At 39.2% G+C, this 13,163-nt stretch overlaps 1 protein-coding gene across 2 annotated transcripts; it reads left to right on the top strand.

Moving 5' to 3' along the window:
* Window positions 1–2,343: 2,343 nt before the first annotated feature.
* On the top strand, window positions 2,344–12,906 carry mier1b (mesoderm induction early response 1b, transcriptional regulator). 2 transcript variants are annotated; one of them, XM_077521086.1, is made up of 13 exons: window positions 2,344–2,464; window positions 3,126–3,150; window positions 4,983–5,131; window positions 5,218–5,397; window positions 7,092–7,224; window positions 7,304–7,371; window positions 7,913–7,985; window positions 8,066–8,217; window positions 8,303–8,384; window positions 8,467–8,561; window positions 9,932–9,978; window positions 11,615–11,742; window positions 11,821–12,906. In XM_077521086.1, exons 1-13 carry the CDS (start codon window positions 2,456–2,458, stop codon window positions 12,126–12,128), a joined length of 1,449 nt encoding a protein of 482 aa, XP_077377212.1. In that variant the 5' UTR covers window positions 2,344–2,455; the 3' UTR covers window positions 12,129–12,906. The 2 variants fall into 2 exon arrangements, with proteins under 2 accessions (XP_077377212.1, XP_077377201.1); XM_077521075.1 differs by having other exon boundaries at window positions 9,851–9,978.
* Window positions 12,907–13,163: the final 257 nt, after the last annotated feature.

Genomic DNA, 13,163 nt, shown 5'->3' with positions numbered 1-13,163 from the left:
CTGTTCAAACATGAAACAGATTGCAACCTGTTTGTTAAATATCGTGGTTCACAGTTGTAAACCTGAAGTTTCAGATGAATAAATAAATTTTCAAACAAATCTTACAGTGTTCATTTATAAGTTTACTGATCGTGATACGGTTCGAATCGCCAGGTACTCTGCAATTCACACCCTTATTTACAAGTAGCCATCGTGTTTCAATCCAATTTCTTCATTGTGCTGTGCCTGTGGTTACTCGTATTTTGTTATTTTGCTGACTATTCTTTCACCAAATTCAGCTAAAACTCCTTTTATATTCAACATGTGAATGCTGTGGATTATGCTTGCAAATATGCAAAATAAATCATTTTGTCAGGCCCGAATTTACGGTCAAGCCTAAAAACCCGTGAGGAAGTAAATTCTGGCGTTATGCCCGGTGATAACCGTTTTGTTTTCTTCCAAACCTTTCTTGGATTCATCCATGTTTTGACTACTGGGGGTTGAATAGCTCAATATATCGAGGCACCACAAAATAAAAGAATTTTACATGCTGCAGTATTTTTTTCTCACAACTTGCTGTTCTCTGACAAGGAGTTTAACGGCAAACAGAAGAGGTTGAAACATGCATGGACCAAAACATTTCAGGATTCACTTCGAATTTCATTTAGAGTTGTCATTACGCTGCTCTTATTTTGACATCATGAGACCAAGACGGCGCCTAACAACTAATCAACAGTATAGTTCAGGGCTTCAAACAGGAAGTTCTCAGAACGAAAACATTGTCATCAACAACATTCTGAGACTGGAAGAGTCACAGAAAGGAAAGAAAAAAAAGCGGACATTGTGCTCCTTATTAGAAAACAACAAAAAGAACTGAAACACTGAGCAACTGGAAATTTGTATTCAAAGTTCAAGAAGGTCAAGTTAATTCCACCTGTGAATTTGATGCTGCATTTTAGTCTCATTCTGAAATATCATCCGAAAGCCGATCAACCCGAACTTGCTGAGAAGAGTAGCGGATACTCACTGACCATCTGTGAAAGCGTCTCCCGTCAGTCGTTTCCACCTGGACCCCCCACAAGTGAACACCACCGCCCGCAGCAGCGCCCGACCACACAGCCGTAGTGCATTTGCGTTCGCCAGCACCTGACCTTGTGCCACGCACCACACGCACAGCAGCATCGCCAACGGGAGGACGGATCTCATGATGCACTCTTGTTGAGTCTCCTAAAAAAAATTGAAAAAAAAGGCTGCCCTGATCAGCCCTTTTGTTACACTGACACCTCCAGGAAGTGGTGTCTTTTTTTGCATAATTACCTTAAGAGCAGGTGACCATCTTAGGGATCGTAACATTTTGTAAATATCAAGGGGAGAGAATTGCGCTCTTATGGCAGAATTGCAGGGCTTTTAGTGCCATAGATTAAGGAAAGGGTTGCCTTAATGGTGCACTTGAAGTATTCCTGGCTGTATACATAGCAACATATAAGAGTTGGTGGATACTATCATGAGCACAATCTGTCATTCTGAGAAAGGACACTTGCATTTTGCAGGTGATTAAATTGTAGTGACTCATGATATAAATATTGTGGAAGATTACGATTTAAGGAAATGATGCGCAATTATGATGTTTTGAAATTTTGACTTTTAAGCATTCATAGGATGTTTATTAGTACGCTGAGGTGTTTTCGAATAGAAATGAAAAAATGAATCGCAATGTAGTAGAATGCATTTTTTTTTGTTAGCAAAAAAAAGATGTATACAAATGTCACATTTTCTTCAATTTTTACACAGATTACAAGCATTTTTTCCCCCCATCGAATGCCGCCCTAACATATATTGAACAATTGTATTTCTACGTGTTTCTCTATTTTTTATTTATTTATTAATTATTTTTTTTATTAGGACTTCTGAATTCAAATATGATTTGTAATGAAATTATTTTCATATAGGCTGGTCACTGGTGCAGTGGTACAGTCGCCTGACTTCCGTGATCGAGCAAGCACTCACGACCATCTCATGTGTATTGAATTTTTATTTATTTTTTCCCCCTTTTGGGACATGTTATTACAACAGCCAACACAACAGTTAGGCTACTACATTATAACTTAGAATGTTGTGTAAATCAAGCCCAATCTAAATTTTGATATGTTTGCAACTATACTAATAAAAACATAATAACCAGAGTTTGGGCCAACTGTGAGTCTAAATTGTAAGACAATAAAAAATTGAGCATTTACATACAATTTGAAGTCAATTGTGACCTTTAGAGTAAATTAAGGTCTTTGTATCGTTTGTGACAAGTAAATGACGCGTGGTCCTCCGTTCACACACACACAATGGCAGAGCAGTTACTCAGTCGGTCGTACAACGAACCAACCAACGTACGAACAACGAACCAGCGACGTTCGTGCTGGTGGAGTTCAAGTGGGCGGGGTTCTTCATCCGGGTACTCGCGTGACCCTGCAGGATTGCAAACATGGCGGAGGTAAGAAAGTGAAGTAAATAATCTCGAAAATATCAAATTATGTCTGGCAGAAGCTAATGCGTTCAGCCGCTTATATGCGTCGTGTATTTTATACATCCTAAATATATGATATCATCGGCGCGTTGTTTGCTTTCGTAGATAGTTATAATTTGTTCTTATATTAGCATGTTTAGTAAACTTCAGATTTGGCTAGCGTTAGCTGCAGCGTTAGCGACTTTGCGGTTTTGTTCATAAACAATTAATTTGCCCGTATTGGATATGTGGAGCGATATTGCCGGCCGGGGTTTCGTGTGAATGTGCGTTTTAGCTGCGATTTCGTCTTCCTCTTTAGTACGTGCTCTTGTCAAGCGTAACTTGAAAACGTTAGCTTGCTATTTAATTCGAATTAGCGTCCAACTTCCAGTTCCACTGTAGTTTAGTTAAGTAAACGCACGCGGACTATTAAACCGAAGCAGTGCGCATAAGTCCTGCCACAAGTACAACTGTGGGTTTTTGTGTGTATCAAATAAAGTCCAATTTAAATTCCCAGCAGCAGGAAGTAGTGACAGCAGTAGCGCGCATTTTGTGGACTGTGTCGTTTGGGAAAAGGCTGCTTATGGATTCTTTTATTAATGCTTGTGCGATCTCTCTTGATGCTTAGTACATTTGTTTTTCTTTGCAGTCCTCCCTTGGGAATTCGAGCCCAGGTATGTAACGTTCATTTTTACGTCATCATTTGTACGTCAATTTGCATGTTCACAATTGCAAATAGAAAAGTAATGTGTATAGTGATTTCCTAAATCTATTGAATGCCGTCGTGATGATGGTTTAGTAAGACATTTATTCACATTTGAAGTAACGCAAATGTCCAAATTTGGGCCCTGGTCTCGCTATGCATGTTCCGCGTAGGTTGTCCGACTCACAATCCAAGGATGTACCTGTTAGGTTTAATCTTCTAAATCGTCCATCGTTGTCATATTTGTGAATGGTTGTTTGTCTATATCAGGCATCAGTGTTAATGCCAATTCCCCAGGAAGGAAAGTGACTACTTGCTTTCCTAAAAGTTGCTAAAAGTCGCTAAATGACATAATTGATTTTCGTATGGTAATTTGCATACTTCACCATTTCTATGTACAGTGTTCCCTCGTTTATCGAGGGTGTTACGTTCCAAAAACTACCCGTGATAATGGAAAGCCACGTTAACTTTTTTTATTTTTTTGAATTCCCGTACCCTGCTTACTGCTCGAAGCCAGCTGGGATAGGCTCCAGCACCGTGACCCTTGTGAGGAATAAGCGGTTAAGAAAATGGATGGATGGATGGAAATTCCCGTTAATTATAAATATTTTTTTTTGTTTATTATGTATGTTTTTCGTTTTGGTATAATTTTTACTTTACTGTAAAGGCTTTTTCATTCATCACATATGTTTTCTTTTCATTTACAGTCATTTTATTCCATTAAAAGTATGTTGTTGTTGTTTTTTTAATTATCGGTACTTATTATACAGCACAGTATATATTTTTTTCAGTTATGTTTTTTCGTTTTGGTATGATTTTTAGTTTATTAAGAATGCTTTTTCATTCATCATTTGTTTTTTCTTCTTCATTTACAGTCATTAATTTACATACAGCACAGTATATATTTTCTATCTCCGGAATGCAACATCATCGAATGACGGGACAGACACCTTTTTAAAGGTCTTATCGAGACGAATCCACGGATGCCCGTTGTCCCCGCTTGGACATAGGGTTTGAGAGATACGGTCGCACAAAGACAAAAAAAATAAAAATTATCAAAAAAAGCATGCTGTGAACAGCAAGGCATCGAAAGATGAAGCCGCGATAAACGACGGAACACTGTAATAGTAATGGATGCTAAAGGAGAGAGGAATAATATGGTAGAGGCAAAAAGTGAGTTTAAAAAAAGCACACTAAAAATGCACCAGAAAAAGTCACTTGGATGGTCGCATTTGACAAAAAATAAAGTCGCCAAGAGGCTTTGGAAGCTGGCAGATTTAGCGAGAAAATTGTCAAGTTGGCACAATGTCAGGGATGGGCAGCTGGCTCGTGCCAACACTCAGAGTGGCTTTTTGATTAATATTTGAACGTTACACAAATGCTTTCCTTACCATATCTGATCAATTTTAACTTTAAGTTGCAATAACACAGTTCACCACTCGATGGCAGACAACACTTGGTAAGACTCCCTCATGGTCATTGAAATTAGAGAGGAAGAATGTAGAGACGTTGACAGCCACGACTGATTTTTGTGGCATCGAGTAAATGGAAGACTTTGAATATGGAGAACGAGTTTATGTCACGTTATTACCAGGTAGGGCTCGTTCACATGTACTGCTGAGACAACATGTCGTGAAAACGTTATACTGCATTGCAGAAAAGTGGAAAGTTGGAGTATCCAAGTCGGAGAAAAATATCTACCTTCCTTGACACCGCTGAGTTGCTTCAATCTGATGTCACTCAAAAATGTTGTTCATCCATCTTTATTATGAAATTTGGTTATTTGACATAACACTTCTGTAGGGGGCTCAACGGGTTCCGTTGATCAGGACTTCGACCCATCAGCGGACATGCTGGTCCATGATTTTGATGATGAGCGCACAATGGAGGAGGAGGAAATGTTGGAGGCAGCTGATGAGGCCAACGCCAATGAGATTGAAGATCTCGCACGTGTGAGTTTACAGACTGCTTGTATTTTTATTTTTTATTTAGCTGCTGGCGTCTCACAAACAAGATTCTTACCTTCCTCTCTTGTTAGGAAGGAGAAATGCCCATTCATGAACTCCTGAGTCTTTATGGTTATGGGGGTGCGTCGCCACCAGATGAGGATGAAGAGGAGGAGGATGAACAGGAAGAAGAGGATGAAGAAGAGGATGAGGATGATGAGCTGGACAACGACGAAAGCAGCAGAGGCACTGGCGAGCTAAAAAGAAATGAGGTGTGTTGATGTGTCTGGAGTATCTAGGCAACACTGCGTTCATTTTTTTTTTGCCTCCAAATGTTATTTACATTCACTTAAAAAAAACAAAAAAAAAACATTAAAATGCATGTAACACCATCACGTGATAGTCTTTAACTCAATATAGCCAGCCCTTTCGATTAGAAACCAAATTCCTCTTGCATATATACATTTTGAACAATTACATATTGGACCTGGGTTCCTGCGTATGTTGCGGTGTCTGCGGCAGACTTAACATAGACCAGGGGTCAGCAACCTTTAGGCCAAATAAATGATAATATAAAAAAATTGTCTGGAGCTGCAAAACATTTGAAAATTATGATAAAGGAAACTGTGTATTCGTGTTAATCAAATGTACAGAAGGCCCAAGGGCTAATTAGGATGTGTGAAGCCTCTTTGAGATAAAATGGCAAATGGCACTTGATTTATGTAGCGCTTTTCCACCTTACAAGGCCCCCAAAGTGCTTTACATTTTGACCACCCATTCACCCACTGATGACACAGCATCAGGAGCAATTGGGGGTTTAGTATCTTTCTTGCTCAAGAATACTTCGACATGGTCACAACGGCATGGGATCAAACCCACAACCTCTGGGTTGGGAGACAACCACCATACCGCTGAACCACACTGCCCCGGGCTTTACAAATAAACATGACATTAGAACTGCACCCTAACAGGAAAAAAATGCAGCATCCAATACTTTGACATTCATTTTTACCTTTTCTGTTTACTTTTTGTTTTTTGGGGGGCGGGTAATTTTTCATACTTAGTTTCTCATACATTTTTTGAGACTTTTCTGCCTTTCTGTTAAATTTCTGGCATTTCTGGCAATTTTTTGTACATTGTTATGGCTATTTTTTGATACTTTTTGGCCTTTTGAGATTCATTTTCTTCTACATTTCATCTTATGCTTTTGCATTGTTTTTTCTGCCTTTTTTTGCGATCAAATTTCTGATTTATTTATTTTTTGGTCAATTTTGTTGACATTTATGGTAGTTGTCAGGATTATTTTGTTTTTGGAGATTTTATAGTTACATTTTAAACATTTTCTTTTCTACCTTTTTTAAAATCAGGTTTCTGGCTTTTTTTTTTTTTTTTGTAACTCCAAAAGCATTTAATGGCAATTTTTTGACTTTTCATGGTTACTTTTTGAAAGTTTTCTTTTCTGCCTTTTTTTTTTTTTTTTTAAAGCTGTGAATTCTCTGACATTTTTGTCAGTTTCATGGAATTTTATGGTAAATTTCTGCTTATCTCCTTTTTGGACATTTTATGGTCACTTTTTGGACATTTTTAGTTTTTTTTATGTTTAAAACGTTCATCTACCTTTTATCTCTCTATCAACTTAAAAATTTGGACTCTGAATATTTAATTCATTTTTATCTAGAGAATTCATTTAAATAATATTTATCTAAAAATTAAAAAATACATATAAGGAATAAGCTATGTGAATGGACGGATGTAAAAATATATATATAAATTTCTATTTTTTTTGAAGGGAGCTACAGGAGAGAGACTAAAGAGCCACATGTGGCTCCAGAGCCGCAGCTTGCAGACCCCTGAGACAAGTTGGAGGCAGGGCGAGATGTGTTTTGAAGTAGCACTTCACTGTGGTGTTGCTAACTTGATGACTGGACTGCAAAGGTGCTGAGTGTGGCTTCATGTGTAATTTCAGGATGATGACTTAAAGGGCTCGACAGCACAGGAGGAGGACGAGGCCCCGATGGCCACGGAGGGCCGCACACGTTCCGTTCGGGGCCTCGGCACGTCCGAACTTATTCGTCCACAGAAACACAAGTACTTTGAAAGTAGGTTGTTGCATCTCAACTCTTGCTTTTTAAATGAATGGCTCGCCATGAGGTAATAAAATGTGATGTTGCGTGTCAGGTAATAACGATGGAGAAGAGGAGTCAGATGAAGATGAGGATTATGTTCCATCTGAAGACTGGAAAAAGGTATTTCGTGATTCTTCTTGACCACTTCTGTTTCTCGTAGGGGTGTTAAAAAAAATCGATTCGGCGATATATCGCGATACTACATCGCGCGATTCTCGAATCGATTCAATAATCGGCAGAATCGCTGTTTTTTTTTTTTTTTTTTTTTTTTTTTTTTTTTTTTTGGTAGGATTCACACCTTGAGCATGGAAGAATGTTATATGAACGGAACATTAAGCCTTAATATTTTATTTTAATGCTGTTCAAACATGAAACAGATTACAACCTCTATAAGACTGAAATTTCAGATAAATAAATAATACATTTTCATATAAATCTTACACTCTACAAGCTTACTGATTAGTATTTTCTAAATTTGAATGGAAAAAAATCGCAACAATCGACTTATAAATTCGTATCGGGATTAATCGGTATCGAATCGAATCGTGACCTGTGAATCGTGATACGAATCGAATCGTCAGGTACTAGGCAATTCACACCCCTAGTTTCTCGTCTCTCATCTAACCCGTATTTGAAACGATCTTGTCTCAAAACCCAACAGGAGATCATGGTGGGGTCTATGTATCAGGCAGAAACTCCCATTGGCTTATGTAAATATAAAGACAATGAAAAAGGTAAGGCTGCAAAAATGAGTCCAAGTGATTGCAGCGCACCGATTATGAATCCCGCTTCTTTCTCCTAATTCCTTGGTCAGTTTATGAAAATGATGACCAACTCTTGTGGAACCCTGAGTGTATACCTGAAAACAAAGTGGTGGCGTTCTTGATGGAGGCGTCAAGACGTACGGGAGAGGAGAAGGGAGTCGACGCCATCCCGGAAGGATCCCACATCAAGGACAATGAGCAGGTCAGACCTGCACAGCGCCTGAGCCCAACATAATCACTTAACTGCATGTTTTCATACGACAAATTCCAAATCTATTTCTCTCCAGGCGTTATATGAACTTGTGAAATGTGACTTTGACACAGAGGAAGCTTTAAGAAGACTTCGGTTTAATGTAAAAGCAGCCAGAGGTAAACTCTCGCCTCCAACAAAGAAGTTCATATTTGGACGGCAATTTTGTACATTTGAGTCATGATGCTGTCGTGTTTACAGAGGAGCTTTCTGTCTGGACTGAAGAAGAATGTAGAAATTTTGAACAAGGACTAAAATCCTATGGGAAAGACTTTCATTTAATACAGGCCAACAAGGTAGGGGGAATGACTGAATGTTTTCTTTCCGCTCACACTTGAGGAACGATAGCAAATGATTACAGTTGTTTGAGAATATAGCACAAATATGTCGTAACTAGGGGTGTAACTGTTCACAGAAGTCATGGTTCCGATCCGTACTAAGGTTATGGGTTACGTTTCAGTATGAATTTGGAACCTACCAAAAGAAAGATTAGAGTCACTTTTAAAGTATATTTGTATCTGTTTCCATTTTGCAGTAATTAGCATTAAAATATAGCTAAGTTTCATCATTTTTCACAAATCTGTCGAAAACATTGGGGAAAAGAGCTTGTTGCAGCATGGCCCTGGTTGATCTCTTATACTCTGCTGCCACCTGATGGCCGTATTTCGTAATAACCATTGCTTTAGGCAACCTCTTCAGGTCAGCGGCTGCATTAAAACCTCAAACCTTGCTCGAGCATAAAAAAAAACCATATAAATATGTCTTTGGGAGCAGTTAAAGAGTTAGCAGGGAAGAGTTAAAAGGCGCAATCTCAGTTACGGGTGCTATTCCTGTATTTAATACATACAAAAGACAATTATTGGGTGCTATCTTAATTAAAACATCTGGTAGCATGCTTTCATGCTGAAACATAGCGTATGTTTTTTAAAAGGCAGCTGGGGCAAAAACTGAGTTCTGTTTTACTTTACTGAAGTATTCAAACAGTGAGTTTGGTTGTACTTGAAGTTTTCAACAATGTACTCACGTTACTTTTGATCAATCTGCATTCACAAATCCCACAAATTGTGGCATAACTCGCTCGGTTCTCATCATGCCTGCCAGTCCTCAACCAGGGCCGCATTTCCTGTATATAAGCACGCAAACGTATATAAGCAAACGCTTCCACAGTCGGTCAAGCGGAGCGCTTACCGAAGTCGCACAACAACGAACTTGCGTATTCGTCGTCTGAGTGTCTGCATCGAACTGTGACGTTCAAACTGAAACAGTTCGGGACGAATACAAAAACTGTTACACCCTTAGTCATAACATATTGAAACCCATTACGTAACTCCAAATCTTACTAATTCAATGAACAAAAAGGAAATAGGCTGATGATGCCTGAAGGCCAAAGTCACAATGACCGTCTGATCAGATGTTCCAATCAAATCAAATCAAATCACTGAATAGATTTGATAAGCACGACATGAATGTCACAGTGAAAGGGTGTTTGTGCTCTTGACCTTTTTTTTTTTTTTGTCTCCTTGTGTATATTGTGTTGACGATGGTAATAATGGCTATTTCATGTCCGCTGCATTAAATCTTTCAGGTGAGAACTAGGTCTGTAGGAGAATGTGTGGCCTTTTATTACATGTGGAAGAAGTCTGAGCGTTATGATTTCTTTGCACAGCAAACCAGACTTGGAAAAAGGAAATACAACCTTCATCCTGGTGTCACGTAAGTTTTTTTTTTTTTTTTCCTCTCTCTCTCTCTCTCTCTCTCTCTCTCTCTCTGTCTCTCTCTCTCTCTCTCTCTCTCTCTCTCTCTCGCTCTCTCTCGCTCTCTCTCTCTCTCTCTCTGTCTCTCTCTCTCTCTCTCTCTCTCTCTCTCTCTCTCTCTCTCTGTCTCTCTCTCTGTCTCTCTCTCTGTCTAAAATTACTCACACAATGGGTGTTGGTTCGAGGTCCAACTAGAAGTGCAAGTAAGCCAAAACAGTGCATCCACCAAGTCTTCAGTTTAAATTCCCCCTACATTTTGTTGTGATGCAGCCTTAAAGAGACAGTCAATGATCCCTAGCGCCATCTAGTGGAGAACTAATATTTCATTCATTTTAAAAACGGGCTGTTTATGTCAATAGTATGCATAAAGATGTTGTAGCACATAAACACATTTTTTATATATATATATAAATATCGGTCTAGTAATCACTAATTATATGACATGACTGTAGTCTCACTTTACTAGAGCTGCCATGTTTCACCGCCATCTTCCTTCTACGGATGCCCAAAAGACAACTTAACGAATGTAGTTACCCTGGATGGTATTAAATCAAGTGTCGTGACTCGTACCCAATTGGTCAACCGCCACTTACCTTCTGCAGCTGGGGCCTGTGATCCGGGCTCCCGTCGCTTGTCACTTTCTGCTTTGCTGTTTTTTATTTGTTTTTTTTTTAACTAGCTCCTCCCGCTCGCCGTTCTTGTTCGCCTACTCCATCCTATGGGTCCAACTAACTCCCGCTAGCCGCTCTTGTTAGCTTCTCCGGTTAAATCCGACTTACTCGGTCTTTCAGCGTCGCTTGCTGGGCTTCACAACGGCTAATGGCAAATCGCCGTCGCTCTCCGAGATGTTCGTTTGCTCACCCAAAATGCGAATAGGTGGTAGGCTTGCGAAATGTGGTCTCTCTGAGCCACCGTAGTGTGCGTGCTTCTAAATGCTATTCTTTGACCACTAGATGGCACTAAGGACTACACACTGGGGCTTTAATCTAAAGTTCAATATAATTCATTCACCTCAATCTCCAAAAGAAATAAAAAGTACAAGTTTTTTTGTGACCATAGCAACAGATTAATAGAATTTCAGTGGGAAAATTGATTTGAGCTATGACTAAATTGAGTTACGACCTTGTTCATGTGACAAACTCAATAAGTCATGGTTCCACTATACATGTGATTAAGGTGTTTGTTTTTAATACATTTGCAAAAAATGCCATTTTTCACGTTACTATTATATGAGGGTGTATTCAGGCCACGCCACGTATAATTTTTTTTTTTTCAGAGGAAAAAAAACTCGCAAATTTACAACTTTATAAAGTGCCAAATTTGCGAGGAAAAAAAAAATCATCAGAAATTTATGACAAATACACGTAGCGTAGCTATAGTCTGAGGATTGATTGGTGGTTAATGGAACACTGTTTATAAAATGAAAAATCAAAAAAAAAAAAAATCAAATATTCTTGATTTTGTACAAAAAATACCAGAATGTGTAAATAATAATATTGGAAACATAAATGTACAAGCAAGTAGACATTTTAACAAATTAACTTAAATGCGACGTGAGACGTGTAACGTGCCTTTACGCCGCCGTGTGCCATCAGAGACTACATGGACAGGTTATTGGACGAGACGGAGAGCGTGGCCTCCAGCAGGGCGGCGTCGCCCCCTCCCACCACGTCCAGCAGCAGCGCCAGCCACTCGGAAAGGGAAGACAGCAGCGGTCACAATGGTGAGCTGAGTTTGTTGCCCATGCCTGCTCAAAATATTCAGTAACTTCTTAAGCAATGCTTTTTTTTTTTTGTGACAGGTATTGCAGGCCACAGTTCCAGTCATGTCGGAGATGGTCCCCATATTGTCCCAGTAAATCAAGTGAAACCCGAGCCTGTCCAATCAAACGGTCCCTCAGGCGACGCCCTTCCTCCCACGTCAGACAACAACTCCAATGGATGCAGTCACCCCAGCTCGCCCAGTCACGAGCAAAACTGTTCTCCAGAACCTCCCTCAGACCAAAGAGACACGGCCGTGCCGCACGACAGGCCGGCCAAGAGGTTCAAGATGGAGGCGGAGCCTTTGGCCCAAAGCGAAGTGGAACCTACCAGAACGCAGGAGAACTGAACTTGTTGCAGGGACGCTGATTTTTCTTTGGTTGAAAGGGGTCAGATGAGTCAACCAAAAAAAATAACTGTTGATCCTCCAGCAGGAGAAAGATTTTGACGCCTCTCGAGCCCATCCATGTAGCACCGGACTTGTTTAACCCTCGTCTGTAATGACTTGACTGACTGACAGCATTTTGCCAAGAATCTCTCCTTTTTCTATTTGTACTCAAAAGAAGAAGAAGAAGAAAAAAAACAAAAAAAAAACGATTCCCAATAATATTTTTTTACACAAGATATTTATATTTTTTAACAATGATGATGGGTATTTGCTTTTCAAGCCATTTGAACATTTGTGAACAGCAGAGTTTAAAATGACTTTGTGCTTAACTTGGAAGCACACTCAGTAAAGGCAAGCTGGTCATGTTTGCTAATTGATTTTAGTTGCACTTTTATTGTACATTTCTGTGGTTGAGAAACAGCAGCAGCAACATGACATTTTTACTGGGAGAAATAAACCTCCACAAGGTTTGTTTGTGTCAAGCCGCTGACATCAGTGATGTCCCGTATTGTAAACGCATGTAGATGATTTTTGGAATTTTTCAGAATCGGCTTCTTTGCTTGACATTTTCTTTTTACTAGGCAGAAAGTCTGTGATTTTTAAGCTTTGTATAGATTTCTTATATCCATTGGTACATTTTGAAATAGTTTTCATCAGTTTTGTCTTCTTTCGATGCTTTCCTCAGAAGCACGTTGCCTGTGTTGCTCTGAAATTCATTTAAAAAGTAGCCATTCCACTATTTTTCTTTTCTTTTAAAAAAAAATCAATTTTACATATTGATCTTTAGTTGCTTAGTTTCACAAACACTTTTGAAAGTCATTGTGGTTGCCACACTATGTCCAATTTTACGCACCGGGTTGATTTTAGCTTACGACAACATTCAGAGTTGCCTCTAAATCGTTTCGCTCTGCACTCGACCATCTCGTCTCAAAACATTAACCCAGCCAGTTTTGTTTTTGATGTTTTGTTCAAACCCTGTAAATGGCTTAAATAAAA

This window comes from Festucalex cinctus, chromosome 1 (assembly GCF_051991245.1).
Source record: "Festucalex cinctus isolate MCC-2025b chromosome 1, RoL_Fcin_1.0, whole genome shotgun sequence".
In the NCBI taxonomy this organism is placed as follows: Eukaryota; Metazoa; Chordata; class Actinopteri; order Syngnathiformes; family Syngnathidae; genus Festucalex; species Festucalex cinctus.
This window is presented reverse-complemented; position numbering and strand designations above follow the sequence as displayed.

Bases quoted from the DNA above. Each gene is read 5' to 3' on its own strand.
- mier1b (XM_077521075.1), top strand. The intron at 5,398-7,091 runs GTGTGTTGATGT...GTGTAATTTCAG, and splicing joins GCGAGCTAAAAAGAAATGAG to GATGATGACTTAAAGGGCTC. The intron at 7,986-8,065 runs GTAAGGCTGCAA...TTCCTTGGTCAG, and splicing joins ATATAAAGACAATGAAAAAG to TTTATGAAAATGATGACCAA.